The sequence below is a fragment of the Strix uralensis genome, chromosome 1 (assembly GCF_047716275.1).
Source record: "Strix uralensis isolate ZFMK-TIS-50842 chromosome 1, bStrUra1, whole genome shotgun sequence".
Classification (NCBI taxonomy): Eukaryota; Metazoa; Chordata; class Aves; order Strigiformes; family Strigidae; genus Strix; species Strix uralensis.
In genome coordinates this window covers 48,564,538-48,581,428 of record NC_133972.1, presented here as the reverse complement: position 1 = coordinate 48,581,428, position 16,891 = coordinate 48,564,538, and the positions used below count along the sequence as shown (strand labels likewise).

Sequence of the window (16,891 nt, the reverse complement as noted above, 5' to 3'; positions counted from 1 at the left end):
CCCTTGTAAAGCACACGGATGTAGCAGCAGCAGCAGTTCCTAGCTTGAATTGCTAATCTCTGCTGGAATTGGGTGTCTGGGCAACACGTGTCCCTGAGCAGCCCTGAATGCACGGAAAAGGAGATGGGTTACAGGGAAGCATCTTATAGTTTGGACCTCATCCATAAATCAATGCAGGGACACCCACCAAACCATTATCAAGCAGGCATTCGTAACAGTTGCTGTGAGTTTTCTAACAAAAGCTACTCAGTTGAATGAAAGTTGATCTCTACCAAGATACCTTTATAACCTTAATCCCTAATAAATGGCCAAAGCCAAGACTCAATAGCTTTTGCTTCCCAGTTTTTATCTACACCAGTTTCACTAAGGACAGTTGCTACCTTTCGTTCTAAGGTGCTAAACAGCAAAAGATGGTAGCCAGCATTTTAGTTTTATCATTTGATTGTAAATCCACCTTTGAAAACTACCATTCTGTCTGTGTCAAAAGCAAACATGAAATATGGAGCTATGTACAAATTTATCTCACATTTAAGGGACTGGGATGCTCCCACGTGGATTCTTCTCACTGGAGGAGACTTAAAATGTTAAATCACATTGCAAAGCCAAACTTCACAGTAGTTTAGAGTCTATGTTATAGCAAGTGCCAACCTGAATGTGTGAAAGTAATGATAGAAGGAGTACAAGGAAATGTCATATTGTGCATCAGCGGCTGTTAGTGAAACTGCACCTCTGTCTTGACTGTTTTCCTACTTATATTGCTTATTTTCCACCAATAAATCATTAAATTCAACGATTTACAACAGCGTATAAAGGTAAAAAACCATAACTGGATATTTATGTTGTATCAAAATGGTTACGTAAGTACTGATACCTGCAGCTTGCCCAGTCCTCTTTCATAAAAAGATTTGAGTAATCAGTTTTTCTTTAAAAAGGAGAGAAAAATATAGCTATAGATACAATGGAATGTGGGTAAATACATAAATCAGGCCCATATCATTTCTATATAATCAAATATAAATAACATTTCATGGCACTGAATTTTATGCTCCCAAAATCCCCAAGTAAAACACTGAGCTCTGTGTGAATACAAAACACCTGTAGCTTGATTTGCAAGCTCTTAGAGCCTGTAACCATTAGAAATTTGGAGCACGGTGCTCTTGCCTGTATTACACTCACATTGAGGGCAAACAATCCAATTGCTGAGAATCACATGACCACAAACGGTCTCTATTATTCAGCAACTGGCCAAACTGATCAATGCTTGGACACTTTCCAGCTCACCATGAGCAACACAAGGTCACACAAAACTGGTTTGGTAATAGAGGCTGTGTTTCTATACTGGAGAGAGAAAAGCATCCCAATTCCTTTCCATGTCTGATGTGAGGCTCCTGGTTTTTGGTCTCAAGGAAACGAAAAGTTAGCGCTTTGGTCTATGCTAAGACCATCCAAAACACAACTGGGTTTTTTTTAAGCAATATTTATTCTGTCTGGTAGCAGAACGTCAAAGATCTGCCTTCTGCTTTGATCCAGAATCCAGCCAAGTCAAGCAGTTCTCCATTAGCTTCTGTGGCCCAGTTTTCAAAAATGCTGGGAGCCCCGCAGATTCCCACCCCGTTTGGTGAGAGCTGCTCAATGTCCAATGCTTTGTAAATACAGGGATTTGTGCAGGGATATGAATTAATGGAATTCCCATTTTTTAAAAATGTGGCTACAGTTGTTCCTAATCTCGCTCCCAGAGAGCAATTAAAATCCCAAAATACCTTTATCAATGTGAATCTAAAAGCTGATCCTGACTGAAGTGCTGGAAGCTGATCAAGTTCTCTGTAAGCAGTTATTTTTAAATCAGTAAACTTGAAGGTAATTCTTCATGTTATGATCCCAGCGCACAACAGAAACCTAGCTATTTGCAGCATAGTTCCCCAAAACCCCAGTGGGTTGTGGCAATACTGCCAGAAGGACAGCAGAATAGTCTGCTTACCTGTCGAGGTGAGACATGACTGTCTTTGAAGCATCAGCTCCAGCTTCCTGCAGAATGCGGATAATCTGGAACGGTGCATCGCTGTTCCTGCCAGGATGGATGATCACGGGGCACCCAAGCTGTGACTGAGCCTGTGCTGTTGCCTGAAGCACTCTGTGCTCGCTCTCAGTCAAAGGCCAGGAGCAACCTATTTCTCCCACTACACCACATTTGATGTTAGTCCCATCTGCTCCATTGAGTATCTCATCAACAATAATGCCTGTAAGCTAGAGAACAGGAAAATGAGATTTTTGGTTATTAATACTATTTGTGTTAAATAGCAACAAATTTGGCCCATGAACACCGTGCTAGTTATACTCCTGAGGTCTTTCTGAACTTATTTAATTAACAGTTGGGTGTGTGAAAACACTGCAGTTAAAATCTGGTTTCTGTCAACTGATGTTATGCTAGCCATTCACTAAGACCAAAATAAACACAGAAGCAAATCAATTTAACAGTATCCACTCACACGGTTCTCCAGGTTTGCCAAGAAAGATGGTTTACATATAATTTGAACACTGATTTAGACTGAGACTAATTTTTCTTTTTTTAAAAAAAGTCAGTTTATCACAAAACCTGTGCCTCACACTCCTGAACTGGCTCCAGAAACAATTCAACGTATTATCTTGCGAAACAAGGGATCAGAGAATAAGGAAATCTTGTCACTCAGATAGGGAAGGGAGAAGCTCTGGCAAAGATCCTGAAGAGACAAGTTTAAGGCAAATTCTGCTTGTAGGAATGCCAATGTAAAACAACAGGACCTCTGTTGACTTCAGGACTAAAAGAACAAAGCTCAGCTGACAAATTTACAGAGTCAAAATTGGCTTACTTTTAAAATATTCATAGGCAAAAAAGACATCAGACTCTCCTAATAAATGCAGCTTGTTATAAACTTTAGTTTTTCTTTTCCAGAATAGGCCACATATCTTAAAGCATACATTCAGAATTGAGAGCACAAAATGGTACTGATGATGACCTTCTAACTCTTTGGCCCTGAATGTTAAGGAAATTGTGATTTTAAGGGAGAATAAAGCGAGCAAAGGAAGAAGGAAGGCTTGCAAGCAAATTCAGGAAGCCAAAAAAACCCAAAACAATTTTCAAATAAATCTGTAACTTATCTCTACTCCACACCTTGTCTCCTCAACAGCCTCATACAACATATTGGTAAATACCCAATCTACACACAAAAGTCAGTCCAAGCTATTACAATTATAGTAGGCTTCTGCCCAACGCTTTATCCTATGATCACACACCTTTTGCTTCATGTATAACCAGCCTGTCAACCACTTCTGTAGACAACCAGATATAGAATTCACTCTTCTCCAGAAGAACACCTCTCAAAATATTCAAATTGTCTTTGTCTAATCAGAAAACATATAATCATGTCAAATTCACTGGCACATGAGGAACCACCGGTTATCACAGATCAGTCACTGTACAACCCCTTCTAAGTAACTAACTGTTTTCTGGACTGGATTAAGTATTGATTACCTGCTGAGAACAGGACATCTGTCGGTCTCCAGCAATCCACCAAATACAGAAGGGAAACCTTTGCCCCAAGAAATCTATTTGTATCAAATTTCAAGCAATGGAAGAATATTTAGGAAAAGTCATACTGTTCCATACAGCTTGGGCCAGCTTGGGTCCAGTGCAGCTGGTAGCACTGCTCAAGTTTTCGCCATTGATTTTTAAAATTAATTTGACTCATCTGTAAACTGTGACAGATTTTTAAAAAATTTTCTCAGCTCTGTTCATCCACATTCACAGCGTCCTGCCTTGGAGAGTTCCCCTCCCTCTTCTCCCTATCATCACATATTCTTAATAAAAGAAGAATGAATATTTATTATCATAGGAGTACATAGGGACCTCAGTCATTATTAACAGATTGTCTTAGGCACTGTACAAACAATCTGATGTAAACTCTGCCCTGAAAAGTCTGGACAAATGGTAGAGAAGAGAGATAGAACACACAGCCTGAGCAGAGCAATGATTTACAAGCATCCTATAAATATTGCAATTATTTATGCTTTTTACAAGAATTCTGGGTAATCTCATTGAGAAACAAGTAGCCAGAAAAAGAGACAAGAGGCAGAAGGGATATACTCCTTCCTTAAAAACTGTAACAAGAACAGGATAATTGGTGTTGTACCAGATGCCCACACATGAAGTACTTCATTTTCGTTTTACTGTTGCATTATAACAAATCCCTGAAAGAAAACAGAGCTTAATAGGAAATGTTGATAGATAATCCCAGCACACACAAATAGTGCTGGTTCAGCTATAACACATAAGCAATAATGCTGTTCCCCAGTTTTTCACGTTGAGAGCTTCTAGATTTCATCTATTTTGCTGGAACTTCTCTCCAGCTTTGACTCAGCCAGGGATAATTCATAGGAGAGAGACACTGAAGCAATGGTTAAGACTTACCTGCTCCACTGTCATGGACTGTGTTTGAGAAGAATGAGTGGAATCCACATAAAACCCAGCCCCAGCAATAATATGGACTCCAGTTTCTTCAGCAAGTTTCTTCAAAGTATTCATATCCCGACCAATTCCTGTGGTTGTGTTTTCCACAATTGTCCCACCACCTGCTGCTTTAAAATGAAACAGCTCCTCCTTCACAGCATCTGTTTCCTGATACAAAAGAAGGTTTTCTTTATGGCTGTAGGGATTTTGCTTAATCCAAAACAAGTTCTTCATCTCAATGGGCCCATCAGACAGAGGCTCTTGGCCTGGAGAAGGTGGACAAAAACAGCTGCTGTAGTTCATAGTCAAGTGTTCATGAGTCAACGTATAGCCAAGGTGGTCTGGCTCCACAGGGCCCAAGACAGTCTGTGCTTTCCCTCTCAAGGAAGGCATTTTTCTTCAACAAAAGGGAAAAAAATGATCAGATTCCAAGAGTCTGGGAAGGAAGAAGAAAGGAAACAAAAACATTTCAGAAACAGCAAACCTTTCTTACACAACTTCTGAATTCCATCCTCTCTCTCACGCACGTACCTACAAGCTGTGTGTGTTCCCTGGAATGTTCTCAAACTCTATTTCAAGTAGAGTGGACAATATGAAAACCAAAGCATTTATTTCACCCAACTGCTCTTGTATCAGTACTCTAGCAATGTAAAAATATCACATTCCAGTACAAGGAAATCATCATCATTTATTGTGCCATAGTCAATATCACATTAAGATAAGTGTTTCCTATTTAATAACAACCACTGTATGTTCATTTAGGATTCTCTGCTCTTCAGCAGCTGTCAAATTTTGTCAGCTTGAGCCACCAGATGAACATACTTGGCATCAAGGCTGAATATTCCTTACTGGTACATTCAGTTTATTTATCTGTCCTCCAAGATTCACTGTGCCCCGCACACGCTGAGGAAGCTGTCCGTGTTTGGGCACCTTGTCTGCCCCTCTGTATGAGGAACGCAGGGATGGGGCTAATCATCTGCTCCTTCGGCTTCAACAGGGGCTCAGGTTCTCCTGTCAGCTGCGCTGTGAAGGTCTGGAACAGCCCAGGACAACTCCTGACAACAGCTGCTAAAGATACAGCGTGGCCTCCAACCAGCGGGGCAGAAGCCAAGGTGCTTCTCCCATCAGCTTCATTGGCCAAATATTTTACCAGTTAAGAACAGACCTTAACCTAACAATTTATACGGCTCATCCTCTAAGAGACATTTTCCTTCATCTTTAACATGAGCAAAACGATGTTATTTCTCAAAACTTCAAACGAGTCCTGACAAAGATAAACATTGTGGCTACTGTCTGCAGTTGGTTCATGTCAAAGGCATCTGCCCTGTGCAAGACTGGCCTGACTCACTGCAGGTTAGAATTAGCCACAGCTCTCCCCATGGAGATTTTGGGGTATTTTTTTCTTTGGGGGGCAGGGGTGTAGTCTTTTTCGTTTATGTGCCATATTAACATTAAACATAGCTGACTACCCAGTTCATGTTAGATCTTCCTGATGCTAGTTGCAAAGGCTTGAGGATATATAGTTATAATCCCTAGTCAACGAAAATCATCAGTTATGAAACAAAATACATGTTTAATCATGTCCAGAGGACAGGACTAAGTAGAGCATGCATTATTGATTAAAGAGAGAGGTCTTTCCCATTTCTGTCTCCCTTTTAGTGAATAATATCACAAACATGGGGATGTTACTGGTGAAGCCCTCAGAGGACATTTTCCTTTTAACTGCTAAAGTTAATCTACCAGGATGACAGAAAAACTGGAATCTGAAGGGCACTGAACTCTACATATCAAAGGGCACAAAACGTCAAGATGTCTTTGGGGATACTTTCATCTCATGAGACGCAGTCATTGTCAGAGTACCAATGTATGAAAGTGACCCAGCCCCTGCAAAAGGAGATATCACCTGCCTAGTGAAGTCTGTAGTGCTGGCAGTTATTTTAGTATGAAAACTTGGTCATCCATAAGAAGGAGAAAGGAGTGACCGACTATGTTTGCTTGCCTTGTGTAAAAGCAGACTTAGGAAGAACTGTTCTTTTATGAATTTCATTTCTAGACTACTGTGTTGACTTGTTTGAAAAGGCAGAAAAATAATTACTCTCATAGAAGAGGCTGGTGGATGATTAATATAATGATTTATTTTTTGCCAAATAAATTAAGTGCATGATTTCAGAAAATACTATTCTTGAGCAAATAATTAAAAGCAAAATACCTGTCTTAGTCAGAAACTGCTGCTAGCTGCAATTCAATTAAGCTGTCCAACCCAGTCACTAATTCCATCCTTGAAGAAAGCTGGTGTTCTATAGATCAACCCACTATTTTGGAAAAAGTTCAATGATCGGAGTCATTCTCATATGCACAGCAAAAAGACTAACATAATTCTAAGATAATTGCACTAGCTTTGCTTTTTTTTTTTTTCCCAACGTTAAATATCTACACTCTGGTATTCAGTAAAACCCTGACAGCATAAAAAGTGGTAACTACTCTCTGCATTGGAGACACACTTTTCCTTCCCCATGTTCACTGACAATTTTCAAATCCATTTATTAAGTTAGGAAAACAAATATATATTTTTTAATGTAATTACATATATAAGTATTGTTCTTTTGATAAAATTTGACACAAATCGATTAGAGTGTTTCCTTAACAAGTTTCTACTTGAGTTTTTTAGTTATTTAATAGTGCAGTTAGTCAAAAAGGCCACTCTGATTGAATGTAAATTTTTGCTCACTTTCAGATTACTACTTTGATAAAAAGTTGACTTTCAACATTTGTTCCCACTAATTCCCTTCTGACACAGTTAATTTAGATTACCCTCAATTAATCTGGCCTGCCCACTGCGAAGACCTATGGTTGCATGTGTGAGATCTTCTTATAGCCTGAGGCTGCTGTCTTCTGATTTATAACAGCAGGAAACATCTAAAACTACCAGTTTCAGTGCCAGGTTTCTCTTGTAGCAGATACCAATCTGTTGATTTTTAGACTCTAGATCTCAGATTATAGCACACATACAGAGTTTACAGAACCAATGCCTGCTATTGAACCTTTTGACTGAGGCCAAGGATTTTTATAAATATAAGAAGCATCACAAAACCAGAAACTGACACAAACAGCATTTAAAGTAGGCCTAATTTTATCTGCATGAGAAAATGATTAATATTAATGTCTGCCTGCTTACTAACACAGTTTTAGAAACCCACTGCTTTTAATAATGAAAAATATGAGAAATAAAGACAGCCAACAACCTATGACTGGAATTATTTTTAACACCACTGTCCTGATATCTTCCCTACTGTCATTTACCCAGACAGCATGCCCTGATTATGCTATAATGATACATTATTCCTAATAAGATTCACCTGATGGAACCAGAATTTAATTAGTGTCTTTAAAACAGATTTTAGGTGCAAACAGCTTTTAAATGGAATAAGGACTGCTGCTTAATTTAAGTATGTATATGTTACTACAGAAATCAACATTCATGTGCTTTACTAATGACTTGCATGCCATGTTTTACACAGAACTTTCTTCTGAGAAAGTTTCTTCTTTCATACACCCATGACTGAATCCATATCAACTCATTTAGCCATCTAAAATGATGTACATCTTCTACAGAATAATTGTCTAGATCATTTTCATAGCGGAGATGGAAAGACATATTCATAGGCAACTCATCCAGCCTATTTTGAATGCTTGTAGTAGGACAGGACAGTCACTTTCTGTAATATTTGCCTCCTTACATGGTCTGTGGAGGGAGACAAGAAACAATCCTGGACAAGTATATTTTAGATGGTCCTACATAAGATGTGTGAATTACATTTCCTGAATCTTAACCCAGTCTGAGGGGAGGGGGACAGGTGCTGATTCCTATGAAAAAAGATAAGCAGCTAGGCTCTTACCTGGCAGTAACAGGTATTTTAGTTTTGGAAAACACTAATTTATGCTGTGGTATCACCAAGGTGGTCCTGCATACACCAAGGCTTCTCTGCTCCAGGTGCTGTATAGAGAAATAAATGATATTACCTGAAAATTACATAATCAGATAAGAAAAAGAATTAGAATTACTTTAAGATATAACCAAAACTTGTATTATTTCACAACAGCCTTGAAACAGTATCTTAACATTTCTGTAATGAACTCAGGACAAATCTTTACATAAAATACGACTCTCACCATTAGCCAACTATTAAATACTGGTGAAATAAATATTTTTTTCTAGAGGCATTGTTAAGAGAAAAGAAACTTGCTGCTAAAAAGGTCATGGTACTGCATTACTGACTGGTAAAAACTCTACTGAGTTCAATAGACGTTTTGATTGAATACTGATGACAAGATTTGTGTTTCCGCTTTTCCCATCTGAAACTTGTGCTTCAGTCATTGTGTCATTTTAATGGTCTTGTAATGGGAAGTCTCCCTAGGTTTGGATTAGTTGCTTCCTACAGTAATCTCATATTGCTGAAACATTATAATCGCATAAACACAGTTTCCACATGCTAACGCTGCATTTGTTTTGATTCGGTAAGCACATTTTAATGGTATTAGCACAGATTCTCTCTAGACTTGTAGGGGAATCATTTTATTGCCATTACATTACAATGTGAGATTACAGCGACAGTAAATCCAGATTGCTGTGACACAACATTTACAAAAAAGCATAAAGAACGGCTGAATGGGTATTTATTATATTCAGAAAAAGTTAAACACAGCTGCCATTTAGAAACAAGGGCTGCCCTAGCTGCATCAAGAGCATTGTAAGAGGGTCTTTGCTTTATAACCATGCAGTCCTAGGAGATGTGACATAGTGAAGGTTCACTATATATTTACAGATGGAGGAAATGCTTTGAGCATTCAATTCTACTGTGAGCAACCTCTACAGAGCATGGAAAAGCCCCAAATTAGAAATAGATGACACATCTGTAGTAAATTACCATTAGCTAGTCTATGCTGTGTTATTTTACCATTTCCCACATGTAAACATTTTGCAACAAGGGGAAAAGTTAGCCAGATGGAGGGGCAGAGGGTAAGAGAACACATGTAGACTATGTCAGGAAGAATTTAAAAAGTGAACTTCCTTCTCTTCCCCCATGCTTCTGCCAACTCTGTAGAGGTTTACGGGATGGACAGAACTCAATGCTGCCAGCATGGTTCTTCCTCTTCCACACAGACAAGCAAGTTTTCTAACTTCTCTGACAGATGGGTGCCAGATCTACTTTACCTTCTTCAAAAATTTATTCACAATTGCTAATTACTGGCCAAACATGCCTGACACCCAGCTCCTTCTCACACACTGGTTTCAGTTTTGCTCATGCAGAGCATCAGGGAAGAACAGCGAGAAGGGCTGTGGAGCAGAGTTCGCCATAGCTGGCTGGGTGAGAGCAGCAGTAGGACTGAACTCGCATCAGCTCCAGGACAGATACAGGCTTATCTGTCATTTAGCCCAGCAATTCCCTCTGCGTCAATGTCTGCAAAAGTGTCCAACACCCTACGGCACCATACTCCTACACGGGAGCACCGCTACTCTCTACTCCTACTCTCACAGCACCGCTACTCATCTCTGTGTTACACCAGATAACAGCACATCTCATATTGCTTTTGGGTTATTTTGCCCTAGAAACAGAATTTGGAAATGGGGTAAAAGTATTACGAAAAAATGCAGGTTTCTGGGCAAACTCCTATCTCTTCTGCAGAAATGGTAGATAGGTTTCTCTGAAGGTGACGTAGATTATTCTCATTAAAGTCCTAATTGTTTTTCCCTATCTTCAGAATTGACATTGGTCAGAAGGCACATTGATCTTTTTCCTCTCCCAGACTGGAGCTATGAGATTATCATGATTTGCTGAACTTCAAGCTAACTCGGAAAAATGAGCCATGGAAAACAATCACCTATTCAGAGGCAGTGGGTTTTTTTTCACTACCTACATACTCTGTTAATTAAAGAACCACATAAGTATCATGACAGTTTTTCATAGTGTGGCCCCTTGCCTAGTGCAGAAGTGTACTAAGGGGACAAGGGCACACTAGTACTTGGATGAGCATCAACACTGAGGCAAGCCCTTGTGTCCTAAGGATCGATGCCACATGTGAGATTTTTCATGCCTTGACTAAAGCTCTTCTCAAGAGAGGAGGGGAACACTTACGGTGCCTCTCTCCTACAGGAGCTCCTGTCCAACCCCACACGAGCATATGTTGCCGATCTTCCCTTAATGGGGCACCTGCAGTTTCTCATCTTTGGGTGGCTACATTTTCATGCAGCAAGTACAAATGTCACCAATTCAGGTATGTGTAATCTCTCAACCAGGTAGAAATTGGCCAACAGACTTGAAACCTAGAGAACTGTTGGGGAAAATATTAAAAAAGCATCACCTATCCTTACCTTGCTACATTCTTCCTGAAACACTGTTCTGGAGATACTCAGAATAGTGGGTTAATGCTGTGGCCTTCAACGACCTACCTCTGGTCCCCAGACCATTCAGAAACATGTATTTCCTTAAGAAGCCAAGCTAAAAGAAATGCTAAACATTGTTTTTCACTAGATTTTCTATATATGCTTTGAGCAACTAAAAAACCTTTTGTCCTGGTTTAACCAGGATAGGGTTAAGTTTCCCCAGCAGTGGGGTGGAGCTCTAGCCGGGTTATTCAGATACCATGCTGAGGTCACATCCTGGCAGGTCACATTTTCCTGGCGCGGGAGCGCAGTGCACTCGTGGTTTTGTACATCGTGCTTCTCACTGCTGTATTTGGTAGCTATTTTGCTCTGTTAATTGCTATCACTATTAGTGTTATTGTTATTATTGTTGTTGGTTGTGTTGCTATTGCACTGTTGTATTAAACCTTTCCTTATTTCAGTCTTGGGGCTTTGCATTTCACTCCCTTTGTGGGGGAGGGGCAGCAGCCGCGTGGTCTCAGACCCCGGCAGGGGCTAAACCACCACAACTTTACACTACAGAAGTGAGAAGGGATACTGAAAGTAAGACTTCATATAAAGTTACAATATGTGCTATAAAAAAAATTATGTGAGCTTTAGCCAAGCCTTAGATAATCCCACCATGATAAAGCAAAGTCGAAGCAAAAACATGCATGTATACACACCACAGCAGTTACGTTGCTTGAGTGGCACTGGCAGTGTTCTACAATCTAAAAGCAAAGTCACTTAAATTTTAAGAGAAATTTAAACTATTAAACATAGGTGAAAGGCAAATATATTGATTCCCTGCCCTCAGAACTTCCAAAAAGCACACTCTGGGGAGAGGAACTGGGCAAGTGAGAAACAAAGCTTTTAAATGTTGATCTGAAAGGGTAAGTGAAAATTCTCACTGCGTATTCCCTCCGTTGCTCGGCTAATGACAGACAGACAGACCTTCCAGCTTCGCGTGGTTTGAGGGTCACATTCTTGCTGTAGCTAGGCTTTGAGCCAGACATACATAATACAGATTTCTTCCTTACAGTTGAACAGCCATACCAGAACACGGGGCAGCCTCTCGTGCTGGTTTCACGGTATGGCCATACCTCTGGGATCACAGCAAGCACATATGATCTGCACGTGACCACATATGCACACGTACAGTGATTTGCCCCAGAGGCAGAGTCTAAGCCACTTAGTATGTAATACTCTGCACAATCTTTTTTTCAATTTGGTTAAAGTTCAGCTGTTGTGAACAGAATAGTCAGACTTTTATTTTACCGTATTTCTGTGCGGATAACAGTCTCAAAATCTAGGCTTCTCCGAGCAAAGTCCCAGTGAAGTTTCTCTTCCCCAGAGAGGTCTGAGACCAACATCCCTGTAAGTGTTTTTTCATCAGCATCTCCTTTAGAAGAACTTCAGGGGATTTTACATTTTGGGCAGCTTCCAAAATTACTCTTGATAAAAGGTCAGATCAAAATTCTCCCCTAGGGTCCAACATTAAATTAATTATATTTTACACGCACACATGGTGTTTTTAGGCCAAAAATCAGAACTGAAGTCAAATTATGCTATATGCAAATATGGGCTGATAATACATTTGTATTCTTAAGCCTAAAGAGAATCATATTTGCTTCTCATGGGCTACAAGCACATACTACCTTCCTTGCTAGGAAAACAAGGTAACAGGGAAAAAGTCCATGCTTTTCAGGAATGCATGTCCAGTCTTCATTCCCTCTAAATTTCAAGTTTGAAACAAGCATACATCTAACTCCACCCTTACTGTTATTCTCATTGAATTTGTTTTCTCTTTAGTTAAGGTCACATACGCTTAAATATTTTCACCAGCTTAAATATTTCAGTAAGCATGCTGAATGGGGCATTATCACTCACTTGTGCAGCACCAGCACCAAGACCCACACCAAATGGATCTTTACAGGCAGAAATAAAGAGAAAAGGAATGGAGGTCTAAGCACCAAAGAACAGACATCATCCTTGTCACCACACAAACCTAAGCAATGTTAGAGTGATGTTCATTACTACCTCCTGATCAAGACTGGACATTACTAGCTAGAAAAATTCAGACGAATGAATCCCAAGGTCAGCTTTGCAGCAGAACATACCAGTCATGGATTGACTAAGACCGGTGAAGCCATGCATGGTGGAAAACAGCATGGAGATGGGCTTTAGTGGCTCATTCAAGATCACAGATTGCAGCAACCGGGGTAAGCAGGGACTTCCAGAAAACCACCTTCTTTACTAGTGAGTGGTGGGTTTAGATGCACAGAACTAAATTCAGTTTCCCACTACTGCAGACAACTGTATCCCAAAACTTGCAACCAATCTGAAGACCCACTGGAAAAAAAAAGTACCCCAAGAAAAGCTTTCAGTTTCCACTGTGACTGTTCTCCATGGCTGTCAGGAAATGGAAGCCGTATGCCCTTCTCAAGGTCCACTGCTGGTCTAACAAGAAACTAGCCCACACAAGAAAAGTTAATGTAAGCTAAGGGAAAGCTTAAAGCTGATGGGTATAATTTATGGAGTAATTTTTTAACTTAGAGATTGCCTTTATAGAGTCTGCATGCTTTGTCAGTGGTCAATGACCTCTTACTTGTACAACTCCTGTTGTTTTAAGTTCTTACCCCCAGCTGGGTACAATAGTGGAACAGCAGGAACAACCAACACAAACAAGCTGACAAGATTGTCAGGTCTCCTGCATATCCTTCTGCTTTCTTTCCAGGTATTGCTGAACCTTCAGTCTTAACAAGAACTGGACACAGAACCCTGCTACTGTTTTCTCTTTTTGTATCACAGAATGTGATTATCACAGTACTTCTGAAAGAAGATACAAACTCAGTATCTTTGTCCCGGAAACTATTAATTATCTGTTTTTAAAAAAATCCTTGCTACCCAGTCTAAAGTGAGTATCAAAGAACCAAGTCCTGCAATAAGTTCGCAACTCACAAGAGTCTGAGCAGTAAGACTAGTTGAACATTTCCAGACCCATCTCAAAATGACCCATCTGCCAGAAGGTACACAAATTAAAGCAAAGAAAGACTTAAATTCATTTCCTCTGGTGACTAGTCCTCACTAGAGTGACTCTGGACAGGGCAAACACAACTGTGAGATAAAACAATTGTCCTTTTACACTTTGAGGCAAGAGGTGAAATCCAGAAAGAGCAGAAAAAGAAAGCACCTCAGCAGGTAACATGCCACTCTTCTTTGGTCCTCCCTCCTCCACAGAAGTTACTTGAGGAAAAACCCTGTGGCTTTGGCTCTATGCAAAACCAAGGTTTCAGAGTATCTTTGAGAAGAGTGATCCTACATGTTTCTTAGACCTGACTGAAAAATTGTGATTTACTTAAAACTGTCATGGAAGAGATGATGGTGGTGATCTTTCTTCCTTCTTTCTTCCTCTTACCCAAGTAGTTAAATACTTCTGAAACATATCCCAGCCATCGCTAGGATAAAATGCCTTTCTTTGATTATTACCCACATATGTATTACTATCAGACCAAAGACATGGCCACTGCTTAGAAAATTCTGAGGAAGCTTTTTAATTTGTGACCAGAAACTGGTGCTAAAGAACAAAACCCACCCTACCAGTTTTGAGAAAAAGATGAAACTTCTTTTCAGAACTAGGGGGATGTGACACTCCCTATTCCTCCCAGTACAGCTGGTAATGCAATGACTTGTGTATTCTCCAGAAATACAGAAGTCCGAAGTTCAAAACCGCTTTGAATCAAACCAGGAGCCTGAACCTTAGGTTGCCACAACCTACATGGATTTCTAATCCTCTCCCTACTAGAGAGCTGGCCAGTCTGATATAAGCAGAAGTCTCCTTTCTCTGTTGTCATGAAACCTTAAGAAGTCAGTTTCAGCCTACTAAAATATGAACCTTGTTCAGTACTTCAAGTCTGAAAGATGGAAAAAATACTTGAGATCTACATCAGTGAAATAAGAAATAAAATCCACAGAACGTTCAGAGAAATAGTCCTTTAATAAACACAGAACTCATTGGTGCCATATGCTTCACTATATACTGATTTTCGTATGTGAGGAGCAAGCTGACAGCTCCCTAACCACAGAGGGAAGCTGTGACACCTGTTCCTGCTCTGCCATGCATTAATTTATTTAAGTTAGCACTGGTCACCTACATGAAATGTAATTAAGCATCTGAATGCCACTGTTACCACCTTGGATTATAACTACAAAAATTCATGTGATGATGGTGACATGATGGCAAATATTATGTTGTTAAATTCCAAAACATGAGAGGCATTCATAATAATAAATGACACTTATGTAGTCTTTCATATAACAATCCCAAAGTACCTGACAAAATGATACAAAACTACCTGTTAGAAGCATTGCTTTACCCATCACTGAAACAGAGCCCCCAAGCAGAAAGAAGCAACAACCTTTAAATGCTACAGAACATATTACAACAGAGGATGTTGAATAATGCATCCAGTATAAAGCACTGGGGAATTCCAGACAAGCAAAACACAATTTTCCAAAAGCAAGTGACCTCCGGCTAAAAATTTGTTTCGAATATTCAAGTTATCACAAGCCTCTGGCATACAGAAGACACCATCCTTAACAACTAACACACCTAAAAAAAACCCTATTATACCTACAAGTTTCTTAGAGATCATATATACATTCAAATACTTGCTAGGGCAAAAGATGCTTGTCTTGAGTTCCTCACCAACAGGACTTGTATGCTTCACCTTGGGGCCAAGTTCACCACAACACAAGACCTACTGCAGAGGGATTGCCAAACACCCAAGGCCACTGTTGGGCAGTGGCCTGGCTACAGTGCTGAAGCACACGTGGCAGAGGTGACCCGAACCTCCCTCCCTCAGAACCAGCACCCCACTCCACAGCTCGCCAAACTGGTGCAAGGAAAGGAGAAAGCGGGGCGTCTGCCGCAACTGTGTCTTGTAAAGGGCAGCACACCTCAGGCCAGGGAGAAAATGCATGGTGTATGGAGCTCAACAAGGCTCGCAGGCAAGTCTGGGGCTTTGCTGTTGAGCCTTGTCAGGCTTAAACAACTCTGGAAGCATCTTGAAGAGGGCTGCGGGTGCTTCCAGATGAAGAGGCAGCTGAAGGCAGGCTTTGACGGTCCCGGTTTTGGATTGAGGCATTTGTTCCTTCACAGAGCCACCCTCGGGGACTGACAGGAGAGGAGTACTAGAGAGGACGTCGTTCCAATATTTAACTTGTTATGACTGTACAAATATTAAATAGCAGCACTAGCATTGCTGCACTCACACAGTGAAGCCCTCCTGAGCTCGGGGGTTATAACGGCTGATAACTATCACCCGACCCTGTGAAGCGCCTTTCCAGAAAGGAGGCGGTGTTCATCGCCTCAATCTCCACACCTGCCGCGGCTCTCCCTGCAGGAGCCCTACCCGCCCCAGCGCCGCTGTCCCGGCCGCGGTCTCCTCTCTCGTCCTGCCGCCCCTGCCTCAGCGCCCTTATCCGCCCGCAGCGGCGGCCCCGAAGCCCCGGCGGCCCCGAAGCCCCGGCGCCCAGACCTGCGCTCCCCGCCACGAAGCGCCAGCCCGCCTGCCTCAGGCCTCCCGCCCGCCTCAGGCCGCCGCCTCCCGGCGCGGTCCCAGCCCGCAGGACGGCGACTGGCGGCCCTTGCCCGCGGCCGCCACTTCCCGCCCTCCCCGCCTCAGGTCCGCCCGCCCGGCAGCGGAAGGGGCGGAAGCAGTTCTCGCCCCTCAACCCGCCGAAGTTTCCCGGCCCGGGCGCTCGTCGGGCCGAGGCCGTTAAGGGCGAGCCCGGGACGGGTCTGAGCCGCAGGAGGCCGCGGAGCGGCTCGGCGGGCTGAGGAGACGCGCCCCGGCGCCCCGCCGCGCCCACCCACCCGCTCGCTCACCCCGCGGGCAGGACCCTCCGCCGGCAGCACGTCCGCCCCGCCGGCCACGGCAGGGCCCCCCGGCTAGCAGCCCGCCGCTCCCGCCCCGCTCGGGGCGGGACTTCCCCGCTGCGGCCCG

The 16,891-nt window shown here is 41.9% G+C and overlaps 1 protein-coding gene across 6 annotated transcripts in view; it reads right to left on the bottom strand.

The window, feature by feature from the left end:
• The window catches only part of PTER (phosphotriesterase related), a 22,884-nt gene extending 5,993 nt beyond the window's left edge, over positions 1-16,891 (bottom strand). For 2 of the 6 annotated variants that reach the window (XM_074865146.1, XM_074865112.1), the window contains exons 1-4: positions 16,774-16,891; positions 8,380-8,477; positions 4,445-4,919; positions 1,979-2,244 (exon numbers count right to left, since the gene is read on the bottom strand). In XM_074865146.1, coding sequence (XP_074721247.1) covers positions 1,979-2,244; positions 4,445-4,876 — 698 coding nt within the window. In that variant the 5' untranslated portion in view covers positions 4,877-4,919; positions 8,380-8,477; positions 16,774-16,891. Of the gene's footprint in view, positions 1-1,978; positions 2,245-4,444; positions 4,920-6,692; positions 6,796-8,379; positions 8,478-11,794; positions 11,814-16,773 lie in introns of those variants that run through there. The other 4 variants (XM_074865125.1, XM_074865119.1, XM_074865130.1 and 1 more) reach the window with 4 other exon arrangements.